Below are 26,175 nucleotides of genomic sequence, written 5' to 3'. Positions count from 1 at the left end.
TACGTTTCATGGGCCATAACCTAATAAAGTATTGAAAATAAATAAGCGAGCCCAGTCGGTCGGTACGAAATTGGCAAAAGCTGATGACGGGAGAGTCTGAACCGGCCATTTATTCACTTAATTACATGAATTAGACAATTGCCTATAATACCCGGTTGCCTTTACAATTTTTTAACCAAAGATACAATATGCTCCTGAACAGTAAAAGACAAACGCGGGGGTCGGGGGAAGGGGCGGCCGCAACATCTGCATCTGCCTCGGATCCTGACCAACCTCTTCAACTTGTTTGTTCTTTCTTCTTCCTCCTCCCATCTCTCCGTTTCCGTCAGATCGGAAATAAGCTCAGAACAGAAGGCATACTTTCCGCTCCTGGGGATGCCTCTCGAGAAAGGCAACCCCTTTTCAATTCGATGAGCGTCGGAAATGCTTTCAAGGATCGCTGCAGACCGAAGCATAAACTTTCGTGGACTCGTTTACGTTACAGTTCCCTCGTTGACTCAAATCTTCTAGGATTCCAAATCCATGCAATTAAATCAGGGATATGGCAAATCGGTAAGTAAAAAAAAAAGGTAGGTGCATCAAGGAGAGAATCTTGCTGGGTGCACAACAAGCCAGAGAGAGAGAGAGAGTTTTGACAAATCTAAACACATTGAATGAGGCGAGAAATTCGGCCATCCATGGCATTTTCATTTACTGGATGTGAGCTCACTCTATTATATTAAGCCAACCCGACAAAAAACCGGAAAGGCCAGTCATGAAAGAAGACAAGCAATTGTGCATAAACTTAAACGCGGCACTTGCATCGTAGCTCTCTGCTGCTTTCTCCAACTGTTGGTCATTACGTTTGTTATCCTAGCATTACCACTGACTGTGTTCAATCCAAAACAGCCCAGAACGCAGATACTCTCCGCCACCGTGCAGGGAGTTGCCCCTCGTATCTCCTTCCCTCCCATCCACTTGCAGCTCAATGTCACACTCAGCCGTTTCAGTTTCAAACATGATGGGCATGGCAAGACCCTGCTTCTTTACAGGGACAAGCTGGTCGGAGAAGCCTATCTCCCCGCCCGGGATTCCACCACTCTACCCACCCTCCTTACTCTCCAGATTGATAAATTTGCTTCAGATGTTGGTGCTATTGTGCGCGATATATTGGCCGGGCAGATTGCATTGGAGACGCAGGATCCCTGGCAAGATTAACTTCCTGGGGATCTTCAAACACGTTCTTGCGACTTTAGATTGCCAAATCTACGTAGGCTTCCCTTCGATGAAGGTGCTGGATCAGGTAGAAGCAGCACTAAGTTGTGAATTGATCTTGCCGATATGCTGTAGACTGGTGTAGGGCAAATTCTTAAGCCGTATAAATAAATGCATTTACTTTCGCTGCTGCTCCCCTGAAGTTATATACGCCTGTGTGTCACCCTTACTGCACATATAATAACGTGTACGTTTCCAATTGGAATGGCAAAGAGTGAAACTTTATTCCAGACAAGTCACTGTTGAATTATGCAACTAATCTATCTAAACAAAGCACCAGTGAACGAAGACAACAACTGGAAACAAAGCATTGATCTTTCTATCTTTTTTATTAGGTGAGAAACTGGAACAACCACCGGGTCATGACCTTCAGTGCCCACGACCACTGTACAGCGCCACTGCAAACTTTGTCTTGGCGGCCAATAGTTACATTACATGGCAGAATAGAAGTAAAATTAGATCCTAGGCTATCTGCAACAGCTGTAGCTACAATATCAGAAGAGTTTTCTACGCAACCCAGAATCGATGTTCCTCGAAATCCTGGTAAGCTTCATGGGAGCTCCAGGACAGGTTTCTGGGATGTGGTTAGAGCAGTGCACAGAAAGAGGCGTCTTGCAACCATCAAAAGACCACAAGTCAGTCAGATTGGGGTCGAATTGCAGGGATACAATGGCTTCCAGTATACTCTGATAAATAGACTCAAGTATATCTTCATCCGAAACAGAACCAAGTCCAACTTCGTTGGAAGAATCCGTAGAAAAAGAACCTGGAGGGCTGATTCTCATCTTATCAGTATAGTGACGACAAAGGGAAGACAAGGCGATGGCATCAGGAGAAGGAGTTAACTGGTTTTCTGGTTGGGATAGAGGAGAATCAGAACCCAAAGACAATGAGGGACAGAGCCCATAAGCGACAGGAGATTGAGGCTCCAGAGGAGCTGCCTCAATTTGACAGAAATCTCCACAATCCATGCCGACAACAGATCTGGGAGAACACAATCGCAGTTCTAAGCCTCGAAGAATCACAAAATTCGAAATCTCAAAAGCGATCCCGCAAGCAACGAATAGGAAAATGTAAAATTGAAAAATGCGAAAAGGAATCCAGACTAAACCCAGAAGTCACACAATCGGGGAGAGAGAAGAAAGGGGGAAGAAATACCTTAGGGACGCCAACTCCAATGGAGGGAGGGGGTGACTGACGAGTTTCGTTTGCGCCCAATTTTAGGGGTTTCGATATTTATAGTTGGGGATGAGAATGACCTCGTGTGGGGCCCACTCAGAATAGATTCTAATCCAACGGCTCTCCTCTGTCGACCATCCTCCACAACCAAACCCAAAGCAACTCACAAGATTTTGTCCAAAAACCCGCTTCCAACGATACTGTCACGCTGTCCATGTGGCGTTTGGTAATTAACCATGTTGTGTCGGATGTCCTTTTGGTTCATGTTTTTCTCCGGATCGACATGAAATGTTTAACAAGTTGATTTCTTCCCAAAAGATCATACGTAGAAAAGCGAGTGTATATTTGTCTGTAAACATTATCAAGATGTTTGTGTACCCCGAGACATTTAGAAACTTATTTTCAGGTGTATTGTATTCTGTAATTAGTCAACCACCAAAAGAAATTAAAAAAAAGAGTGAATAAATAGTCTCTTCGTCCATAAAAAAATCATTTTGAGGGAGTAGTTGTATATATATGTGGGTCGTCTCTCCGACCAAATAAAGGATTAATTAATTAATTAATTTTATATGGATGGCATGATGATGATGATAAAATGCATCGAGGGTCGGTTATATGAGGAAAAATGATCGTCAAAACAGATGGATCAATGTTTTTGCGTTGCATTGCAACCCCTCAACACAAAGGCATTTCCTTTTTTTTTGGGGGGGTCTATTTCTCAAACATTTCCCAGATTTCAGATTCCAAACAAGAAGAAGAAGAAGAAAGGGATGGCATACAGGAGGAGGCAGGGGATAACGAGGGCGACAACGTTCAAGGAAGAGATTTACAAGCAACCGCCAAAGGAAGATGCGAAGGGCAGCAAATCCTTCTCTTCTTCCAATTCATCCCTCGCCGCTCAGGCCATCCGTGCTTCCTCTGCATTCCGCGATTCTCCTCCTCCTCTTTCTCAGGTTTCACTCCATCTCATTATATATATATAAGAAAACAATCTTCAAATGTCCTCCTGCATATTATTTTGTAGGTGCGAGGATTCAACGCCTATGAAGATCCATCTAAGAACGAAAATCGTGGTTTCTGGGGAATCCTGGCTCAGAAAGCCAAAGCCATCCTCGAGGATGATGACGTGATTCCCCAACTGCATCTGCATCCGGTAAGATCGTCTCATCATTGTCTACGCCCATTGCCACACGGTTATTCATCTCATCCTCCTCCTCCTTCTGCTTGATTCAGTCCAATGAGTCATCCCCATTAAACGATAGGAAAGTTGACAATCCAAAGATCCGCAAAAGCCTTGACAAACTCACCTTCTCTCTCAACCAGATGGGAGAGTCTTTCGAGAAGGCCTTCGAGGTCAGCTCTCACACCTTCCTTCTTCAGGAATTACCAGTTATATATCACATGTGGTCTTGTTACCAGGAAGGACGCACTCTCGTCGAAAACAAGGCAGCAGATATCATCCAAGAAACGCGAAGACTTCAAATCAGGCGAAAGGGATCTGATGCTGACACAGAAAATCAATCCTCTGGAGGGAACAGCCCTTGGCAGCCTCTGGTACTCAACCCCACAATCCACGAGTCCCAACTCAAGGCATCCCGCGATGTACGATCCTTTTTCCCTTTACAATCCTCTGGACTGCGTTGTAGCAGCTGATGGAAAATGTTTCTGTTGACAGGTGGCAATGGCTACAGCAGCCAAAGCAAAACTGCTTCTTCGGGAGCTGAAAACCCTGAAAGCAGACTTAGCTTTCGCCAAGGAGAGGTGTGCCCAGCTCGAAGAAGAGAACAGACGCCTTAGAGATAGTCGCGAGAAAGGCAACAACCCTGCAGATGACGATCTGGTAGGGAAGGGATCAGCTTTACTCGATTATTTGTTTATTAGGAATTTAGAGCAATAACACATAAACATGGCGGTGGTGCTCCAACAGATAAGGCTTCAGCTGGAAACTCTGCTGGCAGAGAAAGCTCGATTAGCTCATGAGAATTCCATATATGCGAGGGAGAACAGGTTCTTGCGGGAGATTGTGGAGTACCATCAGTTAACTATGCAGGATGTGGTTTACATAGACGACGGCATTGAGGAAGTTGCAGAGGTGAACCCTTCCATAACAAGGACGCTATCTCTGGCCTCATTTGCAGCCTCTGACTCGCACTCCATCTTGTCATCTCCGTCCTCTCTATCCTCACCTCCTCGCCTTTCCGACATTTATCCACCTGCCAATGATGAAGAGAATCTGCAACCGATTCCACCTCCTTCAGTGCCTCATCCAGTTGACGTCAAGAGACCACCACCCTCCCACTCTTCTGCTTAGAAATTACATCCACTCTTTTTTTTCTTTGTTCCCTTGTTTTGGCCGAGTAATCAATCTGATTGCTTTCATCCCCAATATTCCTTATTTCTGTGCAGTAGACGCTCCACATTCATCAATCTGCTTCCACATCCGAATGTAAATCAGTTTTCAAAGAAGATTTTGTCTCAATAAACAAACATATTTCAATGTTACTTCTTTCTTTTCTTGTTTTTCTTACAATGTTGAAAAGGAGCATAATTCGTGTCAAACACAAATTTCACCAGTGACTCAGACGGGACTCGTATCCATTAACAGTTTATACAGTATGTCTCAAGTTCAGTTGACTCTTTATGTACGCTTTGTGTGATCCCATTCACCACCACAAGCATCCATTTAATAACAAACATATAAACAGCTATGCTACTTCTCTCTGGACTATCTGGTTGTCTCAGCCGCATTATACCCCTTTCCCTCCTCCAGATTCTAAACTGTATGAAGGGTTCCAAAAGAATGCCCTCTGATTGAAGTCTGTTTCAGAAAATCAGGAAAAACAGGCTTGTTGATCCGTCATTGAACGACCGTATGTCTGCAGGCTTGACCAAAGCCCTGCACAGGGGGCATGTTCTCTCCCTCTCAAACCTGAAACCCCATTGATCCATTCAGAAAATCTCAACCTCAAATCAAATGAATATATGCTACAGAATTTCAGAGCCTAACCATTCTGATACGCAATCTTCACAAAAAAAAAACGTGTTTACAACTCAGGAGAACTGGAGCGTGCATCCTCTCCTGGCAGATGGCACATAAGTCTCCTACTGCGTTAACCTGCATATATCACAACCATTGCATTCGTAACACCTTTCATGTCCACGTAACAAACATCTAACATGCTTTTTTTTAAAAATCCTAACCAGCAGGTTAAATCATTGTTTATAAAACAGTCACCATTCAGTTCAATCTGTAGTGTTACTAAAGAGAGAAACCCTTCCTGAGTCTTTAGGCCAAAAGTTGTAGTGATGTTCCATAATGAACGAACCCTACGACTATTGAAAAGACGGTTCAAACCTATTTGTCATTGCCAGCTGAAATCCATATTTTTTTTATATCAGACATGCATATCATGGCTGACAAACTTCACACTCTCGCACCAGCTTCCATTTTATGTAAGAACGTCAAGCACCAGAACAGAGATTAAATGAAACGGACCTGCTCAGAGGTGGCGTAAACTCCATAGTGCACATCCCTGCGATATAGTGCCTTCAAAGCAGCAAAAAAGGATTGCATCTGAAAAATTAGCAAGCATTAAGCTCCCTGAATCAAGAGAAGGGTAAAGAAAACTGGATAAAACTGAAGCGCATAAATGATCAAAAGTTAGAGCATGTGACCTTCTCAACAACAGAAGTCAGCTTGAAAGTGAGGTTCAACCCAGTCATCAGCGATGAGAAAAGGCTTCCATACTCTTTATTCAAGAAGAAACGGTACCATACTGGAGTTGGCAACAAGGCACGGTAAAGCAGCATCAGATATTCAACTGCACTTAGCAATTGGCCCTGCAAAGAAATGAGACGTACAGTAAAAAGGGTAGGGCATGAAATTGGACAAGGAATAACTCTCCATCGTCTCCAAGGTTATGATGACCAAAGAAAACCATTCGAGAGAGAAGGTAGGTAAGTTGAATCTCACTATGACTTACCTGTGTACGATAGCTTCGTCCTCTACTGTTCTTGTAATAGATTAAAAGAAGACACTTCAAGACCATCGCTGCTTGCCTGACCAGAATATCTGGGAGAAACCCACTCGGAATCACTTTTGGGAATATTAAAAGTAACGTTTGAGTTTATACCAAAATCATACCTCCATACTAGAAGTCAACATAAATATTTATACTTGACAGTCTCTAATTCAGAAAAAAGGCATTAGTGGTTCCAGGTCAGGGTTACAAACTAAGGTCTGTGAAAGCGGTAAAAGCAAGTCACTGATGGGACCGAGAACGCACCGTTTGCTATTATGAAGAAGACCGCATGCCAAAAGGGCGGAATGGATTCAGGAGGAAGCAAGATCAAGGAATAGAACAGATTTTCATTGCGAAACCACCAATAAACTCCAACCACGTGAAGAAAGAAAGCAACGGAGACCAGAACCAGAACAGATGTCTTCCCGTCACAGAAGGAACACATTGTTTTATGGCGATCGATAAACAGAGGAAGGGCCTGACGATAGATAAAATGGAAACAAATACCTTAAGGATATCATGACATTGTCGGTCTCCCCGATGATCTCAGCAGGGGCGACGTCAGGGTTAGAAGTTCTCTCCCCCCCAGGACCCATTATACTTATGGAGACTTCCCCTTCGGAGGTGCAGCCGGGAACAGGAGCCGGAGAAGCGGAGACTGCCGGTACGAGGCTGTCGGCCTCGGGACCATGAGCAGAGCTCGTACGTAGCAGACCCGAATACTCCAACAGCGCAGACAAAGGTGGTATCCATGTTCGACGGACAGGTGCCTGCGGGAGTCACCGGTGGTATCCATGTTCGACGGTAACCCCCAAACCCTTTAAATAAACTCAAATCCTCCCGGAAAAGGATGAGATTTTCCCTCTGAATCTCTCTGATCTCAAATTTTACACCCCCGGTACCAGTTGATGGAAACGCATAATTGAAAGCTAAAAGGAGGGATCAACAGTCGTGAATTGGAGGATTCAACGTCGAGCTTCCATTCCCCTTTTCCCACTTCCCGACATTCAGTGGAGATGCAGCCGACAGTTGTATTTTATCAAATTGGGCTCCGAACCCAACCCTCCAATCTTTGTTCACTAATTATTGTTTTCCGTTATCCTCCAGAGCATATTTTTTTTAATTAAAATATGTTAATTATTTTGGGCGAAAATAGGAATACAATTATTTTAGATGGTTTTTTCCGGATGATTCCTTCACGTTATATAAGTCATGGTTGAGTTTTTCTAATCACGGACATGGTCTTTCTTTCAAAAAGACAAATTATGTTTTTTTAGTTGGGATTTAAATGTATGACTTTATAAAATTAGAAACAACTGGAAAAGTGACTGTGTGAGTCCATAAAACAGTTCACCTCCGTTTATTCTTTGTGACTGGAAGTTGGAACCCACTAGTTTGGCTGCATACACAATACAAACCCTAAATGCAATAATAATAATGGTTAAAAAATAAATTAAGAAACTCGGAAGGGGTCTCCTGAAAAACTAACAAATATTCGGAGGCCTTGAGATCTACAGTTGGGCCGAAGCGACGGAGGGTACGAGTGTCGTCTCCTCATTCGCTGAGCTGTGTGTCTTTCGATTTCTCTCTCCACCTCTCCCCTCTACCCCAATGGCGTCTGCAGATTTCTCTCTGGTAGCACCCTCCTCACTACTGAGAGTCTTTATACCTGCTGACTGTTTCTCTGTTCCTTTTCTCTCCTCCTCCCCCACCAGATTCTCATCTCACAATTCTTTTCCTTTTCCTACTCCCCATTTCATTTTCTTGCTTTTCTCCCCATCTTCGTCCTCATTCCAACTCTCCTTTTTTTTTACAACCTTCTTCTTCTCTCTACCGCTCGTGTCGGTGTTCCTCAACCTGTTAGGGTTTCTGCATTGTGCAAACGAATCTTGTGGCATTCTCCATTGCATGGTCAGCGACCCCAAAATGCCGCTCCTTTAGGACAACCCTTCCCATGATTTGGCCCAAGACTCCCGCTTTTGAGAATCGCCCCCCTTTCTTCGCGAGGTAAACAATTTCCTTGCAGTGTGTTCTTGGTCTCTCGATCACTGGATTTTACTGATTTTGCGCATAACTTTAATCACTAGTTGTCAGTAATTGAGAAAGTTCTGACTGAGTTCTACAAGGATTCGCGTGTTATCCGCTTTATTCGGTAGCTTCTGTCTCAAGGATTCAGGAAGAGGATTAAAAAAAAAAAGAGATTTTTTCCCTCTCTGGCAACGATCCAGTCGAACCCTCTAAAGCTGCTTTTACGCACACAAACCTAGCAAGAAAGAGTTCTTCTGGGAATCTCTGTCGCTTTATTCCGTGCCCGTTAGTCACATTAACAAGCATTTAGACAGTTGACGCGAATCAAGGATCAGAATTTACTACCGCTATTATCTGTAATTACTGTAGCGGATCTACCCGTTTGAAATTGAGCCTCGGTTTATAATATTTTCGGTGTTACTCGGCTATAGATTCAGAAAGCATCTATGGGGCTTCTTCTTCGAAGTCTTGCGATGCTTATTCTTCTGATGTGCTGTTCATGGTTACCGGATGTTGTTGCTCAATCCACCGCCAAACACTCCCTAGATTCTCTTCTTCAAGATTATTCTTTCAGGGGGTTTGGTAAGCGTCCGAAGACGGGCACTCCGTATGATGGGCCAGTTCCCTCTGATATGACTGGGATTGAGGTGGCGGCTCTAAGGCTTAGAAGCGGGAGTCTAAGAAGGAAAGGCTTTACAAATTACAAGGAGTTTACGATTCCCAAAGGAGTCATTGTGAGGCCTTATGTGGAGAGGCTTGTTCTGGTGTATCACAACTTAGGAAACTGGTCAGAATTCTATTATCCATTGGATGGTTATTCTTATCTGGCTCCAGTGATAGGGCTTGTTGCTTATGACGCTGGAAACTTATCGGCTACGGGCTTGCCTGAATTGGATATCAGGGCATCTGGAGACCCCATATCCATTTTATTTTCAGAGGTGAGACCTGCACCAGATGGGTTTGCGGCTAAGTGTGTGTGGCTTGGTGAGGAGGGTCAGATCAACTTCAGCAGCGTTTCATCAGGGAAGGGGTGCTCCACAACAAAGCAGGGCCATTTCTCCATAGTGGTGGAGTCAATATCTCCTGCTCCTCCTCCTAAACCCATTGCACCCCCTGGTCATAGGAAAAAGAAGGAAACTAATTCCAAGGTGTGGATAGTGGTGGGATCGGTGGTGGTGGGATTAGCTGTGATGGGGATATTGTCACTGCTGGCTCTGTGTGCGCAGAAGTGCAAGCAGAGGAAGGAAATGGAGAGAATAGAGATGGCTGCTGAGGCAGGAGAGGCTCTGAACATGGTTTCGGTTGGGGAGACGAGAGCACCAGCAGCCACTGCGACTCGAACTCAACCCGTGCTGGAGAACGAGTACATGGTGTAACTTGCAGTGGACAAGATTTGATTGCCACGTAGGGATAGGGATTTGTGTTCTTGGTTTGGCTTCCCTTGTTGTGTACATGTTGTTTTTGGGGATCCATAGTATTCCTGATTCATTGTGGTGTGGACATATGAGGGCAAAGAAATAATATGATCCTCTCTCTTTCTTCCAATCTTTTTGGTTGCCAAGTTCCTGTCGGACACACACATAAGCTGTGCAACATAATTTCCAGCCTCAAAGCCCAACTCTGACGGGCCTATTTCACCGGAGTCCTTGTGCCTGCTAATGGCACCCATAAACTGTAATCAAATCATAGTTATTGCATCTGATTTGATTTTCGTTATTACATAATAATAAATTGATTTGCCAGCTTTCGAAGCAAGCCGTTGCTTGCTGTCTCTATAGAATTATTATTTATTTATTTTATTTTCCTGAGTGCTTCTTTTTCCTCACCCTGATACCGATAGCCGGACTAGTATTACTTTGTTTACGTATTTAGTTATCAAAATTTTTACACGAGGCCAGCATACGACGTATCTGAGCTACAGCTATGTCTGAGCTGGCATTTCTCATCGCATAATTTTGTTCACACACACTATACTTATAGTTATGATATCAGTGTATATTTTTTTCTCTAATTTCGTTGTATCGAGTTATTATTGTCCGTTACAATTTCGTCCACTAGAGTTGGTGCTTGTTCTTTGTTTATCTAATCTAATATCACCGTCTCTAATTTTGTTTCCGTTAATTATTGTTTTAGTCAAACAGTCCGTCGTCTTAGTATAATCTACGTCTATTATCTAGTAAACCTAACTATTAATCATCATATAGACTGTATAGCAGTGCACTGTAGTAGCCGTTCTGCTCTCTTTTTACAATGTCCACGGACTCCTATTTTTATGAATACTAATATTATTAGTATTAATCTTGTCTGCGTAAATTTTCACTCACATAATATAACTCCCGATTATCTTAACCGAAATTCCTGCGCATTGGAGCTCCGGTGAGCGAGTGCATGGTTGACACGTGTTGGAATCTCCATCACCCGAATATGGTCTACGTAGTCACTTGCACATCCTAAAATTGCTCCACTACCCTTATTTATTTATTTTTTTCTTGACAGCAACTACGACAGTTGATGTTATTAATTTTCAAACTTCGTAACAGGGGACTGAGATTTAACTCCTGATTTGTTCTTGCTGTATATTCCCTAGAGGAAAAAAAAAAAAAAAGGGGAAAAAACAAAAGAAGAAATAAAAAGTCTGGCGTCTTTGCTGCAGAATTCACATTTGGTGTCTGCCCTTTTTTCGTTTGGTTCTCCCTCGATGCAGCTCTGCCTCTGTCTCTTCTTCTTTTTCTCCTGCAACTCCATCGTCGACCCCTTTTCCTGCAAAGCTTCCTTCTTTTTGAATAGGAGAGACCCATGTCTGGTTTGTACAATAACTCCAACTTTTCTCCTGCAAGAGCTGCTTCTCCCCAGATTAGAGGCACTCCGGATATCGACAGGTATTCTCAATTCTTCTTCCCTCAGATTTCCTCTCTCTGCCGTTCTCTGGGCATTGATCTGTTTCTCGTGTTGCCTTGCCCAGTACCCAGTACTTGTCGGAGCTTCTCGCCGAGCATCAAAAGCTCACTCCTTTTACGCAGGTTCTCCCGATATGCAGTCGACTGTTGAATCAAGGTTGATTCTTTCAATCTTTCACGCTTTGGATCTCGTCTTCCCTTTGTCTTACTTGTGTTTCCATCATCGGGTTTCTCTCCCGTTCACGCCCTCGGCTCTTCGTGATATTTCGCCAAATTGAATCATTTGACTCTTTCGATCGCTTCCTGATTATTCTAATGTTCGATTTTCTATGCGAGTTTGTCTGCAAAATGGTCGCATGGCTTTATCTAGTATGCCCGAGTGCGAGAACAGTCGATCATCCGTTGCACGATCTTTCCTTGGTCGAGTTGGGTTTAGTCTTTGCTGGCAGGTCAATGATTTCAGCGGAAAACCTGTGTGCTAAGTCTTAGTGGCATTTGCTTGTCTCTGGGTCATTGTTTCGGTCGCCCATATCGGGTTCCTAGATCAGGTTGTTTTGTCTTTGCAGGTCAAGGAATTCAGTGCTAGACTTCAGTACATGTGCAATTGTTTGCAGTTCTTTAGCCATTCAAGAGCTATTTGTATATGATGCTGTTGTTCATATTAAGCCTTTTTTATATATGCAGAGATATTTCGGGTTTCTGGAATGATGTCCAACCAAGGATTTGGTGATTTTGATAGACTCCGACACAGAAGTCCCAGTCCCATGGCTTCTTCTACTCTTATGTCTAACGCCCCTAGTACTGGATTAGGCGGCTGGAACGGCCTTTCTCAGGAGGTATTTAATTTTATGGTTATGTAGGTTTATTTTTGGTAAATGTTAATCTATTTCCCCTTCTCTGATGGAGATCATTCGGTTCTGGTGACCTTTTCAAATTTTTACTGATCAATCCCACTTTGCGTACTGGCTAAAGCACCTGGTTTGTTACAGAGACTTAGCGGAACTCCTGGCATGACGATGGACTGGCAAGGTGCACCGGCAAGCCCTAGTTCGTACACTGTGAAAAGGATAGTGCGTCTGGAGATTCCAGTAGATTCCTATCCAAATGTGAGCTTATGGCTATATCTATTTACAATGTTTCCTCATCCAAAGGAAGTGACAATAACCCCATATATCCTTACACTCGCTGTTTGTCTATCAGTTCAATTTTGTGGGAAGGCTTCTTGGCCCTAGAGGCAACTCATTAAAACGCGTAGAAGCTACCACAGGCTGCCGTGTGTACATCAGAGGGAAAGGGTCAATCAAGGATCCAGAGAAGGTGAGACCATCCCATCATTTGGATTGAGACTTGCACATATATTACATGCTGGTTATAATAATGATAATTCTTTAGGAAGAGAAGCTACGGGGAAGACCGGGATACGAGCACCTGAATGATCAGCTTCACATCTTAATAGAGGCAGATCTCCCAGCAAATATAGTGGAAATAAGGCTGCGGCAGGCTCAGGAAATCATTGAAGAGTTGCTGAAGCCAGTGGTAGTACATCTGAATACATTTTCTAGTCCACTTTTATGTGTTGGTTGGTATTGATTCTTGATATATATGTGTGTGTTTGGGATGAAGGACGAGTCTCAAGATTACATAAAGAGGCAGCAGCTGAGGGAACTGGCAATGCTGAACTCAAATATCAGAGAAGAGAGTCCAGGGCCAAGTGGCGTGGGGCAGTCTTTCCCCTTTCAACTCAAGCAGTAAACACTCAAGAGGCAGAGTGGCAGTGCATGTCAGTCATATGCAATGGGGTGCACATTGACCGTTCATGGCTGCATTTGTAAGCCAGCCTCCCACCAGCGCACGCCGGTGAGCCAACCAGTGGCTTTCTTCATTTCATTCCTTCTTGTTTGTTATAATTATTTTTTATTCTTTTGTCTTTATGAGACAGCAACACACAAAAAAATGCTCATAGATTACCCGGAGAGGTTCAAGAAGAAGTGTGGAAGAGAGAGAGAGAGGAATGGTGGTGGGTGATTGAAATTTTTTATTGTAAAATATAAAGATATGAGTTGATTGGATTGATTCTTGTGGTGTATTGAATGTTGTTGTTATATTATATAATATATGTTGTATTCAAAAGGGCAGACGTATGTCAGGGCCTGGATTCTCTCTTTCTTTCGTGCATGTAAAGGAAAAAAAGGCGTACCATATAATGATATATCCAAAGGAAAAAGCTGCAGGAAAGAAGTTCGATACGGAGACCGCCGCAATTTGAGTTGAGAGGATGCAGAGGCTGACTCTTTTTATAATCTAATGGGCCAACAACTGTGGACAACTCGCTCTGACGATGAATCCACAAACGGAAGAAGCTTTCTCTAATGTTTTAAAAAGACAACATGATCAAGAGATACTGCCCAAAAACGCAAGGATTGTCTGGCAAACGGTGAGCTAAGGTCGGATGCTGTCTTTAAATCTTCTTCCAACATTTTAACATGGTTTTGTTTTGATATTTTCTTCTTTCTTTCTTTTTTTCCGAAAGGACAAAGGTCAAGTTAAGAAGAGAAAAGATTCTTCTAATAAATGTATCATATCGTTCATTTCGGTGAGCTTCCAAATACGTCCTTCTACTCTCAAGAGCCTGTGTTACTACTACCATCTTTGACGACATAAAAAGACCAGAAAAGCCATTTCTACTAGCAACCAACCAATCTCTCATTTCACAGCCTCCGGAGCGGAATTGCAATATGGTGTATGCAAGCAAACCAGTCTTGTGAAGGTCAAACAAAGTGCAGCCAATCCAACTCCCATCACTAGCCCTATGCTGCTTTTCCTCGAGTCCAATCTCACTCCCCTCTTCAATATTCTCACAAAGCATGGGAGTAGCCCTCCACACGCCAATGCCGTCACATGGTCCAAGCCACTGTAATCTATTCCTGCTAGTATGGCTCCAATCGCTGACACTGGACTCATGAATCCAATCAAACCCGCTGCAGCAAGAGCCCCCTGCCAGCTGTCGGTAGCTCCATATATGCAACTGGCCACAGCAGCACCCCTTGGGAGCCCGTGCAATGAAACAGGAAGCACAATGTGCCGGCCAAACCCATAAGCCTTTGGCGCAGCCACTCCTAATGCAAGACCCTCCCCTAATGCGTGAAAGGCAACTGCTCCACATGCCAAGAAGGACTGAAGGGTGAAAACACTTACCGGGAAACAACTTACAGATGGTAAGTTGTTGAGGGAAGATCTTTTGCCGCTAGCCAGTTTCAGAATGCTGGATGTTGCAGAGTGGGTCAGTCCAGCTCCTACTGCAAGCAAAACAGACAGTGGCAGAATCCCCACTTTGGAAGACAGGAGTAGTTGCAGCGGCCGCCAGATGGCAAGAACAAATGCAATCCCCGAGGCTGCACCTATGAGCTGGGCATGCTGAAGACGGAAAGAAAATGCAAACAGAACAATAATTGCTCCTCCAAGCAGAGGCCCAAGTCCAAAGAGCAGTGAGACAAAGAAGCCAGACGCATCCTCTGAGCTGCATGATGAAGCATATGGAAAAAGTTAGACAAACGCCAACAATTAGCACAACTGATCAGTGAAAGAAGTTACTCAATGTTGCATGAGGTTACAAACTGCCGCACTTGTAATCATGGGTGAAGCTCTGGAACAGGGTCCCAAGAGCTTCCATAAATGCAACCGACAGTGTGGCTGCTGATGCCACTTGTGTTGGAGAAGCTTCCTACAACCAAAAACAAAAGAAGAAATAGAAACTGAGATTAATTGCTGAATCCTGATTAAGAATGACCATCAGATTTCTACCAACAATGCTACGGCTCTTTCAAAAACAAAAAAAAAAAAAAAAAAAAAAAATCTCTAGAATGCAACCAACATACTGAAAGAAAGGTGAATGGACATGCTATATTGAAAAAACTCTGGAAACAAACAGTATGTTATAGGCAACATGCCTTGAAAGCATCAGGAAGAACTTCAGCAACAACCATCCAGATCATACATCCAGCAGCAAATCCAGTGCAGAATGGCAGGAACTTGTTAAATGCATCAGCACACATAAATGCTGGAACTGCGACAATGGGCTGTAAAAGATGCCATGAAAGAGAAACAACATACATGGAATCAGTGAACAGGAAGCACTAAATCTGTATCCTTCAAAAGACAAGAAAAGCAAGGGATGGTTCACAAATAAAAAATGTAGTAAACTACCTGAGGCAAGGACGTAATAATACTCCACAGCATTGCATTTTGTGGAGAGACACCCCGCGAAGCAAGCACCATACTCACAGCTAAACCCTCTGGTATGTTGTGCACAGCTATAGCCAAGGTGACCAGAAGGCCTTGACTGAAACCTTTTGAACCAGCAAAAGACACACCAACACCAGATCCCTCTCCAAAAGAATGAAGGGTCATAATCCCAACTACAAGGACGACTTTGGTTGCATCTGCACCTTTTATGTCCAACATACTAACCTCCCCATATCTTTCAAGATACTGCAGTAAGACAAAAGGTTAATGAGTCGGTATCAACATACATTTGCACCTTACTTCACCAGGAGCCGAAATAACGGGATAGTTACCTTCTTGCACAGCAAAATGAAAATGCCACCGGCCAATATTCCAATGACAACCCAATTGCCAGCACCATGCTCCTGGCCTTCCTGGATTAGATCAAAGCTAGCAGCTAACATGACACCGGCGGCCATCCCATTGCATAATCCAGCCCATTGAGGATCAAGCTCCACAAAGAAGAATGGCAATGCTCCTAACCCAGTGGCAGAAGCCATAGCCAGGGTGAACAAAGCCACCGTAGAAACCGAGATTCTGTTGTAACTGCCCTTCCTCACACCCACTCCATTGTCACTGTCCGAATTCTCTAGACCGCTACCGTCTATGACACTAAATCTTGCATCTTTATGTGGAGCACTTCTCACCTTAGTTGAGATTTCCCCTTCAGGGTCTGCCTTTATTCGACCCAAGAATGCCACAGAGAAGAGAAGACAAAGCAATATACACCTAGAAGCAAAATTCATTTTTGACAATTGAAGATTTGGGTCACCAGAGAGATGTCAAAACACGTAAACTAATGTCATCGAACATCCACAAATGGGGATACAAAGCTGACGTCAGCGCCACCAACAGGAGCCCCAAACAAATGTACACGGCGAATTATGGACTATGCAGGGGAAGCTGTCAAATCGAAACACAAGGATTCACATCAACAGGTTTCTGGGAGGGGAGATCACATCAAAAGAACTAAATGCACACAAGAAGTAGATAAGAATAACTTGAATCGAGCTCGAAATAGAAGATGTTAAGGGTGAAAGAGAGCAATACGAACCCTAATTCCGTTCCACCACAGACAAATGAGCAGTCACAATTGGTAATTGAGACGAGAAAACCGATCGGGAAATCGATGAGTTACGGATGAAATCACCGAAGCGTGAAAAGGGCGGCTGGAGGGGAAGGAAAAAGCCGAAAGGAAGGGGCTTTGAGATTCTGGGCATCAGATAGGACAAGTTAGAGAGGCCCCTTTAGTTTTTGAAGGAAAAAAAAAAAGGAAACCGGAATCAGACAGCACAAAGATGAAGATGAAAAAGATTTTGACTTGCAAGAGATCCGGAAGGGAAATCGCAGATTTGGAGGAGAATGTGTTGGTGTGTTTACGTTAATCGGGAAATTAGAGGGATAAAAAAGGGTTTCCTTCACAATCTAATTTGGTGGGCCAGATTTCTGTGTGCTCTTTTAATTGTCATCTTGGTGACATGTGAGCACCTACATCTGGATGCATCCATGTATAGAAATACACTTCTAACTTCCAAGTGGGTGGTGGCACTGGCACATGTTTTTGACAAAACGAACGACTGCTGTTAATTACCAATTTAACCTCATCTCACAATTTAGGCCCACGGTGTAACGATGAATGGGCCTCAGCCCACATCTCATGTAAAATCAAGGCCCCGAGCGCTCTTCTCTTTCTTCTGAAAATCCTCTCGGACAGCGTTCTGCAGTTTGCAACACCATCTACGAGAAATGGATTCCAGGTTTTTGTTGTTTCCAACTTCTTGTTCGATCTCACATTTTCAATTCCAATGGCTTTTGACATGATTCTATGCTGATGAGTATTCTCTATCTGGATCATGGACTATTGAAATCTTGTTATTTGTTCTCGTTCGACATTATATGGAACGAGTCGGCTTCTGATTCCTTTTCATGGAGTATGCCCCTGTGATAAGGAGATGTGAAACCGTTGTCTTGAGATATTTTAATTTCTTGAGAGACAGGCTTTGTAATGTATGTACTCTCTTGTACATAAGTTGGTTGGTGGTTTCTTAAGGAACGAAATACATAGGATTAGGGATTTTAAAGGTGCGGTTCCCGGAACATTGTCCTTGTAAGTCACTCCACTGGTCTCCTACATTCCCCCATATCCTGTAACCTTCTTCCATCAGTTTCTGTCTGATTGCTGTCTTGTATGTGATTGCGCTTTGTCCTCTGTGATCCTGATTCCTGCAAGGACCAAGTTACATCATCTTTGTCTGTCCTTACTTTTTATATAAGAAAGATTATCTAGCTGTAAGCATCCTTTAGTATCCATGCTTGCAAGTTTGATAGACTAAATTTTACATTTCTGGAAAGTTTTGATATCCTTAGCCTATCTTTTCCCTATGTAATCTATTGGTTTAGCCGTTCAAACTGTAATCGTGATTACATGATATTCTTAAATCTTACCTCATGATCAACCTTTCATAACCCATGAATCCCTGATTTTGCAAATTTTCTAGTGTTGCCTGGCCAAGGCTCTCTTCATCTCTGCCAGTTACGAGGAAAACTTTGAAGCCTGTCGTTGTCAGCTTATTGAACAATTCAAGCACAGGCTGGATTGCTGGACACCCTCCCTTCATCGCCCATGCCCTAAAACCCATCGGATCATAAGGGTCACACCTACAAGGTGAAGTAGCAAATCATATTACCAGATGAATGCATTGGAAGTATTTTTCCTGCACTTCTGTTTTCTCAAGTCACATAGTGTAGTTAACCGAATAACAGGTAACTTTGTTAAATGGAAACAGTGTGTGCTTGCTAGGCATGACCTGAAATGACATTTACTTGTTTGATGACAACAATCACAGTTATATGAGCAAAAGAGGAGAGCGCAGAGGGAAGAAGATGGAGCCTACCCATATCGTTTCACCCGGTAGTAAAAGATGTTTGAGATGCATGTGTCATCAACATCCAAGATCCATGCATCCATTCCATCACCAGAAAGAACAATCTCATCCACGTAACTCTTAATCTGCTCTACGATCAATTCGACGTCTCTGTCATACTGTCCACCAAGCATGTATATCTCAGTGTAACGCAGACACTGAGCAGGTGCTGTGCGCCATGGACGCACGTTGTTGGCTTCTACTGCTAGTCTCCAGCTTAAGCAATAGCTGGAATTGAAGTCAATCAGCATCCCTGTCTTGGAGTAGGGCTTTGTGCTGATTGCCTTGTAGGAGAATGTTAGGAAGATGATCAGCAGCATCTCACTTACATGTTGCACCATGGTTTTACCCTGAAGGTTTATCCAAAGAGGACTGTAAGTTTTGGAGTTAGAAAGATGTATGCAATGATACGTGATATTTATAGAGAAGTTGCACCAGTGGTAAATATTCTCTTTTCTCTAAAAGTTTTTTCTGACATTTAGAAGTCCTTTTTTTGTCGTTTTTGGTCTTTGGCCTGCTTAATTTTGGGAATTCCATCATTTGGTGCATTTAGACCTACAAATCATGGAAAGCTTGGGCGGGATTATTTGAAATTCACATGACATTTGGTAGAAACTGCGGAGAGAAGCCATCCACGGAACGTTGAGAGACAACAGATCTACGAGGGCCACCGAAATGGTCAACTCTAATAGGCAGGACAGAAAGCGAATGAAAGGTAACCTTTTCTTTTCTAAAGGGATTGTTATTAAGTGAAGTTGATTATGGAAGACTATCAAGATATTTGTACGAAAAAATAGCCATGCAGGTGTTTCCCACGTGGATTTCAGGAATTCTTTCACTTTTTCTTCCCATCTGCACCATGGCCTGATAATTTCTATTGCCTAGTTATTAATCATTCATCATGGGGCGGTTTCTTAATTAGATTCTTTTCCAAAGTTCCCACTATAGAAAATATTTCTGATCAGTAAAATACTAGTTCCAGGTTCAATGGCTGTAGTAGATGAGAAGCCGAATAGATACCAAAGTAATTTGAAACTGTATCATGGATGGAGGGCATCTTATTTGATGGATGAAGAATAAAGGAGAAGATCGAAAAGCAGTGGACAATAACGGCTACACAATTTCCACGGAAAAGGTATGCAGTGATGGCGGAAAGGGAAAACAAAATACTCTCTTTTTGAAATTATGAGGGTGATCATGTGAATTACTGACACTATGACATAGTTTAGCGGTCAAATAGTTTATTAATTGACTTCAGGCAAGCAATTAATATATAGTTAAGAGTTGCCAATCTTACTTGGTGGTTGTCATTCCCTGAATATTAAATATTTGTTGGTTGACGTCCAATATTAGAATGGGTGGACAGGAGTGACAGTTACAGCTGTTATTTTGCTGGCTAAATCACGGATTTGGTGTATTACATGCAGGGCCAACAAGAAGGTGACTAGGGAATGATCACCTTACATGGAGAAAGTAGACAAAGGAGAGCAGATGCAGAGTACAGCAAAGAGCAGAATCGTAACAGCACCAGTTGGACATAAATGAGGAAGAGATGCATACCTATGAGATGCTTCGCTGAAAAGGCGATGGAAAGGGAAAAGCTTTGGCAATAAGCGATTGTGGAGGAGCTTAGGAGTAGCAGAAGAGAAGCAGCGCAACTCATAAGTTGCTACCAAGTTGGTATATAAAGAGAAACCTTAAAAGCTGTTGGAATGGGGAAGCTCTTGTTAATTAAGTTGGCAGAATTTGAGTGGATGGTGGTTTCATCAGAGAGCAGAAAGGGTGGCATTCTGACCCACTACTTGGCCATTTCAAATCCTTTTGATTAAAGCAAAATAATAATGCTGCAAATAGGAGCAGCGAGAAACTACTATTTATGCTTTGGTTTGATTAGCCAAATACGAAATGATTTGGTTAGGTTGTGCTTGGAAATTTGGAATACGAGACAGATTTGGTTTGGATACTGGCTGAAGGCTTAATCAGGCTTGCGTAGAGACGTATGCTTGGGAATTAAAACAGAAACTAGGAGGTGTGACTGTTTGAAAACGTGGCCGCACCGTAGGACCCATTAGTATGAAGAGGATGTCCTAAAGATGGGGTTGGAGTCAGAGGCCATGAACCTCAACCAAAGTGGAGAGACATCTGTCAGAAATACACCTACCCTCTCGTCCCCCATTTTCCTTTGCTTTACGACGAGTTGGTCCTTTTGCTCATTTTGTCCCCTCCCCCTGTTTATTATTATTATTTTTTTTTCTACAGAGCTCTCTGAGAATCCCAGCTCTTGGATCAGAGGATAACCAACAGCATCTTCAAGCCTTAAGGACTCTAATACTCACAGGCGAGTTTCAATTAAGGTATGTACTCTACTCTGCTCTTCAAACATATGTTTTTGTCGTTATTTACATGTTTATAAATGCCAAATGCATCTCACCCTATTATTATTATTATTCCCATTAGTTAGTCGATGGGATGCCACGTCGACTTGGACTATACACCCACACCCACGAATACGCACATTATATTTCTTACTATAAAACTAGTGGTGCTCTTCCATTTGTCTACAATAAACCCTTGTGCTGTCCTTTTCTGACATTGCCATGCATCACCTGCATATAAAACTCCCCATGTTCCACCCTTCTTAGCAGTTTATCTTATAGGTTCACGCAGATAATGATTTCATTGTGCTTTAGACTTGAGAGAAAATGAAAATGGGAGAAAAATGGGCATTGCCATGAATGCTGAGGTCGTCCAGGATTTGGCCACTAACACTTTCCATCATTGCCCTCCACCACCGCTTCTCTTATTCAACACCATCATCCCCAACTTTTTGGGTTTCATATGAAGCTTGGTTTAGATGTGTTAGGTTTAATCCTTAATTTGTTGGGGTTTTTTTCAAGAGGCGCTTTGGTCTTTTTATTTTGGGCTCTCAAAATATTCAGGAGTCGGCAGAAGTTGAACCAATCAATCTTGAGGACCGACCTTATTAAGAAATCTTATTGGATAAGTTTGAGTAGGATTGGACTCTTTATTTTTTTGTATGTGCGTATAATGTGGATCACACGTAGTCTTATGGAAAAGTAATGGGCATCAACCAATAAAGCTTTAGAGTTACAAGTCAACTCCACCTGGATAAAAACCCTATGCACAAAAAAAAAACCACATCCGCAGAACCCTTTTTAATTGCTTTTGATCGTAAGCAAAATGTTAATTCCCCCACTAATTAACTAAACATCCCATCACGAGGTCACCCAATTGGCTCTTTATACTCACCCTTTGTGATGTGTCCTCCTATTCATTCCACTAATCCATTTCCTTTTTAATGGGGGGAGACCCTTTTCTCGCTTATTTATTTCTCCGTCTTTCATCATTCGTGCAAATTCATAGATTTGAACGCCACTAACTCCACATTTGTTTTTTTCCCGTCTCACCTCTCTCATTGGAGGTTGCTTTTTTGCTCATTTCTCTGATTATATTATCATATTGTAAGCACTATTGAAAAACTAACTCACTGGTAGACAATAACTTAGACCAAAAAAATCACAAAAAGATCGTATTACTAGTGAAAGATAACATCGGAGTTAGAAGATAGAAGCAGACTTGAGTCACTAGAAGATATAGCTGAGTAGAGGAATGGGTGTGGTTACGAGGTGTTCGCTGAAGAATATTTAAATTCTCTTTCTCCCATTCATTTCAGATTTGGGTTAAATCTTCTGAAATTTGTAAACACTTCAAGTCATTATTAATCACTCGTTTCCAAATGAGTATAGGTCTATCCATATATTTCAAAGTGTCATGCTATATTTACTTAACTAATTCATATTTTTTACAGCGAAGGCATAGTCAGGGTATATGTGTTGATACTTTTAGTTTACTCTGTAAGATGGATATAAATTATAATGCATCCGTTAAGTGGGGATGTTAAATATGTATGTGTAGCAGTTGCATTGAAATCTAGAGGTGCTTATGGACGCCACCATATCAGCTTTTGAGAGAATAAGGGCAAAGAGGGTGGGAAGGCTCTAGGCGAATCTTAGCATGAACGGCGTGGAACAGAGGAAGTGGACGAGCTCTGGAAGTTTAAGATTGAGCATAGAAGCCAAATTCATTGGATATTTTAAGTAAAGAATGTCTCTCTACTCTGGATCATGCGAGTGTATTCTAGGACGAACACGAACATTCAGTAAAGGAGAGGCCACAAATGTCATTGCCAACCCAGTTGTTGTGGAATTGGAAGAACATTGTGTCGAAGCCCAAAACACGATAGGCCTATTTTTACATCCAATGAGACCTTGGGCTCAATCCTAAGGTAACTTCTAGTGTTGTCAAATGCAAACAGACTCTTTCCGCCTTATCTTAATATCAGATTTTTTTAAAAAAAAGATATGTATATAATATATTGCTTCCAGGAAAAGAAAAGACAAAAGGGTTGCTCTCAAGGGGTTTATGCGGGAGTTGAGGGCACGTGTTCTCATGTCCTGTAATTTGATAATGAAATGTTTTGAGCAGGAGGACTAATATTCAGTTTCTAATTTCTTTCTTTTTGTGTGTATCAGGTGGCTTTTGTCCGTGAAATGAAGATACGCATCTAATCTTGGTAAACTGTTTTTTTTTTTAATTTATTTAGGAAAAAAATGGGTAAACTCTTAAAGAAAATAGAAACATATCTTTCTAGGGAAATAAATATTCAATGACGAGAAAAGGACAGAAAACAAGAACCGCACGAAACAAGGGAGAGGAAGAAGCCTCTTTAAGCTGACTATCTATCTTAACCACCTAAGCTTCTTGTCTTTTTCACACCCTTTATATATATATATATATATATATATATATATTAATTATTTATTGTTGTAAAATCTGTCTCCGTGTTGTTCTCTTTGTTGGGTCCTCTCTTGCTTGCGTTGTTAACAGCCGATGAGCCATCGGATCGTGAAGGATCGTGTTGCTGTCGCCGGAGATTCCGACGAGAACTTAGACCTCTTCTCCTCCAACCGCCGACCGGATAGCTCCTTCGATGGTATGGTTTCCTTTTCCTCCACACAATAATTTCAGCCGTTGCCAACTTTGGTGGCTCTGTTTTTATTTTCTTGTAGCATTTTTGGCACCATAGCTTCCACGTTATCTGGTAATCATCAAACTTTTCAAAAGTTCTATTTCATCTAATCTTCTATTGTTTTTTCTCATCTAATTCTGTAGAAGTTTGGGGTTAGAGTGTTCTTGAAACTTTTACATAATCATACTCATCTCTGGGGCTACCTCTTTACAAAAAGAACTTCGGTGGAAATGGTTACAACAAGCAAATAGGAGCAGTCAAATACATTTAAAACGGTCCCATTGTAAACTCAAATCAAACACCAAGGAGCAGAGATGAAAGAGAAACTATGGGTTTTTTAGATTTTCTGCACAAGTTGCAGTGTAAGGGTATAAGCCCTTTTAGCAGGGGGTGATTGCAGTTCATTTCGGGACTGTTACATTTGGTGATGGTTGGTGATAGTCCTCTTTAACTGCCGTTCTGTCTGTCTGACATTTGCCCTTAACTGCCTCAAGGGCTCAGTCAGTTGCATAAGCGGTGCACCAAAAAAGAAATAATAAAATGAGTTTTCTTTTGTGGTGTTCATCTGATGAATTGGAATAGTTTGATAGCTGACCATATGTTTACTAGTGTCCTGTTACGGATGTGGTTTTGCAGTTTCGCTTAAAGCAGGATGGGATTCGCTCGAAGTGGCTAAAGTGGCAAAAGCAGGAGGGGATGATCTGATGCCAGCGACAGACAGAGAGAAACATGCTCATGACCTGTAAGTTTCAGAAACCTGCCTCTCTTTGCTTCCCTTGTTACTGACGTGGAGCAGGGCAATCTTTCTCTGGTTTGGAAGTCTTGGATCTTGTTCATGTTTGATGTTCATGCTCTATGGGTTGTTCAGATTTCTTGGCCCTCCTGAAGCTCCTACGAGAACTCAACTCAGATCAGTTCTAGCAGCTCAAAAGACAACCGCCCTGAAGGTCCGATCGGTCTCCAATGGGAGGGCAGCTGTGAAGGTATTGTCAGTCTTCCTCTTCACCTCCATTTTCTGTATCTTACGTCAGGACAATCTTTCCTCCTTAATCATCAGCATCATATCATCTTAATTTTGTGTTTTTATAATCACTGCAGCAGTTTTGACTGATGATCTAGTTTCTTTATTTGCAGACGGAGAGCAGCCTGTCTTCAAGACCAACCAGAAGCAATTCAGCAACTTCTCCAGCTGTCTCCACTCGACAAGCCACTGCTTTCCCCACCGCTAGGTCCTCTTCAGCCCTTAAGAAGACAACCATTGCTTCAACTTCAGCTTCAGCTTCATCTCACAGATCTCCTCCTTCGCTCCCACTTAAGTCTGTTCTTTCTGTCACGCGATCCTCAACTCCCTCGTCTGTCAGAACACAATCGCGATCCTCAACTCCCTCATCTGTCAGAACACAATCAAGTTCCTCAACTCCCTTGTCTGTTAGAACACCATCACGATCATCGACTCCTTCTTCAAGAACCCATTCCAGGTCAGCCATTTCTTCCGTTGCAAAAACAAGATCAGCCCCAAACTCAAGATCGTCGACTCCAATTTCAAGACCTCAGCGCGCTGCCAATTTAGCTGCAACTTCAAGTTCTCATGTGTTGACCCGAACTGGTGAGAGTGTAACATCGCGATCATCTGGTGGACAGAGATCAGTTTCAGGATCAAGGGCCAGCTCAGCAGGACAGAGTTTTTCATCCCATGATTCTCCTCCTCAGACACCGCCACGGCTCAAAGCAACAGCCTCCACACCAAAACTCAGTGCTTCCTTAACCTCGAAGGAAACTAGACCCGCCTTAAACGCTGCAAGAGGAAGGAGTAATGGACATGATTCTGATAGAAAGGATTTTCAGAAGGTTTCTTCAAGTGTCTCTAGAAAAGCAAGTGGACAGTCATCAGCTGCGGACTCCTCCGGGTCTGGGAGGACAATTTCCAAATTTTCGCTTCAGACGGCTCTAAAGTATATGGTATGCTGTTTTTTTACACCTTAAGCTGTAGTTAAATCACTTTTTTGGTAATCGATTTGACCACTGATGCAAAATTGTGGTGATAGGACATTCAAAATGGGAATGTGGGGAGACGTCCATTTTCAAGCACAAAGCTGTACCCTCACAGCATCAAGTCATCAGCAGCAGCTTCCAAAGGCCAGAGTGGGGCAGAGAACAGAGACAAGTGTAGTACTTGTGGAGGAGACGAGGGGATGATAAGCTTATTAGCGAAAGTGGGAAAGGGGGACAGATACGACAGTGCACGTTACGAGACACTCTTGTTTGGTAAAGACGTGAAGGACACAAACTGGCTTCTTAGCATCGACGAACCTTCATCAGATTCAGACCAGAGTCTCCTCTTCGACAACGGGTTTGAACCTCCTCCTGAGCCATTTCCTCCTCTTTGATGTATTTTCTTGTTTACATGTCTACGTCGTATGTACAGCTTGATAAAAAAAAAAAGAACTCTGTCTGGGATGGAGAAAAACCAGTGGTTTCTCACGATCCTTTCCGTAGAACCCACATACGTAATCATGACGCCTGCATTGATTTCCCTCTTA

At 42.6% G+C, this 26,175-nt stretch overlaps 9 protein-coding genes and 1 long non-coding RNA gene across 17 annotated transcripts; 6 read left to right on the top strand and 4 right to left on the bottom strand.

Annotated features, from left to right (window-relative positions):
- Positions 1–541: 541 nt before the first annotated feature.
- LOC104807023 lies at positions 542–1,422 on the top strand. Its single transcript, XM_010532131.2, is given in 3 exon segments — positions 542–552; positions 657–1,175; positions 1,177–1,422. Coding segments are annotated over 3 exon segments (693 nt in total). The 3' UTR covers positions 1,340–1,422.
- Positions 1,423–1,457: 35 nt separating this feature from the next.
- Positions 1,458–2,260, bottom strand: LOC104806658 (unknown protein 1-like). The gene has a single exon (XM_010531654.2). The coding sequence runs from the start codon at positions 2,223–2,225 to the stop codon at positions 1,749–1,751; it is 477 nt and encodes a 158-aa protein (XP_010529956.1). The 5' UTR covers positions 2,226–2,260; the 3' UTR covers positions 1,458–1,748.
- Positions 2,261–3,061: 801 nt separating this feature from the next.
- Positions 3,062–4,935, top strand: LOC104806656. The gene is made up of 6 exons (XM_010531651.2): positions 3,062–3,386; positions 3,458–3,586; positions 3,667–3,786; positions 3,853–4,035; positions 4,109–4,273; positions 4,361–4,935. The coding sequence occupies exons 1-6, from the start codon at positions 3,075–3,077 to the stop codon at positions 4,742–4,744; spliced, it is 1,293 nt and encodes a 430-aa protein (XP_010529953.1). The 5' UTR covers positions 3,062–3,074; the 3' UTR covers positions 4,745–4,935.
- Positions 4,923–7,569, bottom strand: LOC104806657 (RING finger and transmembrane domain-containing protein 1-like). Its single transcript, XM_019201625.1, is given in 7 exon segments — positions 4,923–5,362; positions 5,441–5,469; positions 5,471–5,548; positions 5,930–6,007; positions 6,109–6,273; positions 6,417–6,505; positions 6,720–7,569. Coding segments are annotated over 7 exon segments (726 nt in total). The 5' UTR covers positions 6,901–7,569; the 3' UTR covers positions 4,923–5,256.
- Positions 7,570–7,961: 392 nt separating this feature from the next.
- Positions 7,962–10,016, top strand: LOC104806655. 3 transcript variants are annotated; one of them, XM_010531649.2, is made up of 2 exons: positions 7,962–8,462; positions 9,058–10,016. In XM_010531649.2, the coding sequence occupies exons 1-2, from the start codon at positions 8,410–8,412 to the stop codon at positions 9,857–9,859; spliced, it is 855 nt and encodes a 284-aa protein (XP_010529951.1). In that variant the 5' UTR covers positions 7,962–8,409; the 3' UTR covers positions 9,860–10,016. The 3 variants fall into 3 exon arrangements, with proteins under 3 accessions (XP_010529951.1, XP_010529950.1, XP_010529952.1); XM_010531648.2 differs by having other exon boundaries at positions 8,543–10,016; XM_010531650.2 differs by having other exon boundaries at positions 7,962–9,270; positions 9,385–10,016.
- Positions 10,017–11,068: 1,052 nt separating this feature from the next.
- LOC104806654 (KH domain-containing protein At2g38610-like) lies at positions 11,069–13,464 on the top strand. The gene is given in 8 exon segments (XM_010531647.2): positions 11,069–11,362; positions 11,446–11,537; positions 12,065–12,216; positions 12,370–12,486; positions 12,581–12,697; positions 12,773–12,916; positions 13,004–13,096; positions 13,098–13,464. Coding segments are annotated over 8 exon segments (891 nt in total). The 5' UTR covers positions 11,069–11,279; the 3' UTR covers positions 13,191–13,464.
- A 459-nt stretch (positions 13,465–13,923) lies between these two features.
- On the bottom strand, positions 13,924–17,019 carry LOC104806653 (putative zinc transporter At3g08650). The gene is made up of 6 exons (XM_010531646.2): positions 16,716–17,019; positions 15,955–16,564; positions 15,584–15,868; positions 15,328–15,456; positions 15,004–15,101; positions 13,924–14,897 (listed from the first exon to the last, which is right to left on the bottom strand). Exons 2-6 carry the CDS (start codon positions 16,405–16,407, stop codon positions 14,084–14,086), a joined length of 1,779 nt encoding a protein of 592 aa, XP_010529948.1. The 5' UTR covers positions 16,408–16,564; positions 16,716–17,019; the 3' UTR covers positions 13,924–14,083.
- Positions 17,020–17,520: 501 nt separating this feature from the next.
- Positions 17,521–20,234, bottom strand: LOC104806650 (acid phosphatase 1-like). Of its 2 annotated transcripts, none has more exons than XM_010531638.1 (4): positions 20,146–20,234; positions 18,556–18,935; positions 18,107–18,319; positions 17,521–17,884 (listed from the first exon to the last, which is right to left on the bottom strand). In XM_010531638.1, exons 2-4 carry the CDS (start codon positions 18,924–18,926, stop codon positions 17,707–17,709), a joined length of 762 nt encoding a protein of 253 aa, XP_010529940.1. In that variant the 5' UTR covers positions 18,927–18,935; positions 20,146–20,234; the 3' UTR covers positions 17,521–17,706. The 2 variants fall into 2 exon arrangements, with proteins under 2 accessions (XP_010529940.1, XP_010529941.1); XM_010531639.1 differs by having other exon boundaries at positions 18,556–18,957; positions 20,146–20,226.
- Positions 18,235–18,643, top strand: LOC104806649. Its single transcript, XR_770642.1, has 2 exons — positions 18,235–18,326; positions 18,508–18,643. It is a non-coding gene; the product is annotated as an uncharacterized LOC104806649 (long non-coding RNA).
- Positions 20,235–20,849: 615 nt separating the features above from the next.
- LOC104806652 (cell wall protein RBR3) lies at positions 20,850–26,132 on the top strand. 5 transcript variants are annotated; one of them, XM_010531642.1, is made up of 9 exons: positions 20,850–20,939; positions 22,525–22,891; positions 22,992–23,043; positions 23,139–23,179; positions 23,494–23,599; positions 24,272–24,377; positions 24,504–24,618; positions 24,770–25,594; positions 25,681–26,132. In XM_010531642.1, the coding sequence occupies exons 5-9, from the start codon at positions 23,497–23,499 to the stop codon at positions 26,020–26,022; spliced, it is 1,491 nt and encodes a 496-aa protein (XP_010529944.1). In that variant the 5' UTR covers positions 20,850–20,939; positions 22,525–22,891; positions 22,992–23,043; positions 23,139–23,179; positions 23,494–23,496; the 3' UTR covers positions 26,023–26,132. The 5 variants fall into 5 exon arrangements, with proteins under 5 accessions (XP_010529944.1, XP_010529942.1, XP_010529943.1 ...); XM_010531640.1 differs by lacking the exon at positions 22,992–23,043; XM_010531641.1 differs by lacking the exon at positions 22,992–23,043 and having other exon boundaries at positions 23,258–23,599.
- Positions 26,133–26,175: the final 43 nt, after the last annotated feature.

Source organism: Tarenaya hassleriana, unplaced genomic scaffold (assembly GCF_000463585.1).
Source record: "Tarenaya hassleriana unplaced genomic scaffold, ASM46358v1 Cleome12, whole genome shotgun sequence".
Lineage (NCBI taxonomy): Eukaryota > Viridiplantae > Streptophyta > Magnoliopsida > Brassicales > Cleomaceae > Tarenaya > Tarenaya hassleriana.
The sequence above is the reverse complement of the archived record's forward strand: the minus strand, read 5'-3'. Positions and strand labels throughout refer to the sequence as shown.

Excerpts from the sequence above, each read along its gene's own strand:
- LOC104806658 (XM_010531654.2), bottom strand. The coding sequence starts at position 2,225 with ATGGATTGTGGAGATTTCTGTCAAATTGAGGCAGCTCCTCTGGAGCCT.
- LOC104806656 (XM_010531651.2), top strand. The coding sequence starts at position 3,075 with ATGGATCAATGTTTTTGCGTTGCATTGCAACCCCTCAACACAAAGGCA. Across the intron at positions 3,387-3,457 it reads CTCCTCCTCCTCTTTCTCAG|GTGCGAGGATTCAACGCCTA; the intron begins GTTTCACTCCAT and ends ATTATTTTGTAG. Across the intron at positions 4,274-4,360 it reads ACCCTGCAGATGACGATCTG|ATAAGGCTTCAGCTGGAAAC; the intron begins GTAGGGAAGGGA and ends GTGCTCCAACAG.
- LOC104806655 (XM_010531648.2), top strand. The coding sequence starts at position 8,930 with ATGGGGCTTCTTCTTCGAAGTCTTGCGATGCTTATTCTTCTGATGTGC.
- LOC104806653 (XM_010531646.2), bottom strand. The coding sequence starts at position 16,407 with ATGAATTTTGCTTCTAGGTGTATATTGCTTTGTCTTCTCTTCTCTGTG. Across the intron at positions 15,457-15,583 it reads TTATTACGTCCTTGCCTCAG|CCCATTGTCGCAGTTCCAGC; the intron begins GTAGTTTACTAC and ends CATCTTTTACAG. Across the intron at positions 14,898-15,003 it reads AGCTTCACCCATGATTACAA|CTCAGAGGATGCGTCTGGCT; the intron begins GTGCGGCAGTTT and ends TTCATCATGCAG.
- LOC104806650 (XM_010531638.1), bottom strand. The coding sequence starts at position 18,926 with ATGGTGCAACATGTAAGTGAGATGCTGCTGATCATCTTCCTAACATTC. Across the intron at positions 18,320-18,555 it reads TACCGGGTGAAACGATATGG|GTGTGACCCTTATGATCCGA; the intron begins GTAGGCTCCATC and ends TTCACCTTGTAG. Across the intron at positions 17,885-18,106 it reads TATGAAAGGTTGATCATGAG|GAATCAGGATCACAGAGGAC; the intron begins GTAAGATTTAAG and ends TGGTCCTTGCAG.
- LOC104806652 (XM_010531640.1), top strand. The coding sequence starts at position 23,497 with ATGAGCCATCGGATCGTGAAGGATCGTGTTGCTGTCGCCGGAGATTCC. Across the intron at positions 23,600-24,271 it reads ACCGGATAGCTCCTTCGATG|TTTCGCTTAAAGCAGGATGG; the intron begins GTATGGTTTCCT and ends GTGGTTTTGCAG. Across the intron at positions 25,595-25,680 it reads AGACGGCTCTAAAGTATATG|GACATTCAAAATGGGAATGT; the intron begins GTATGCTGTTTT and ends TTGTGGTGATAG.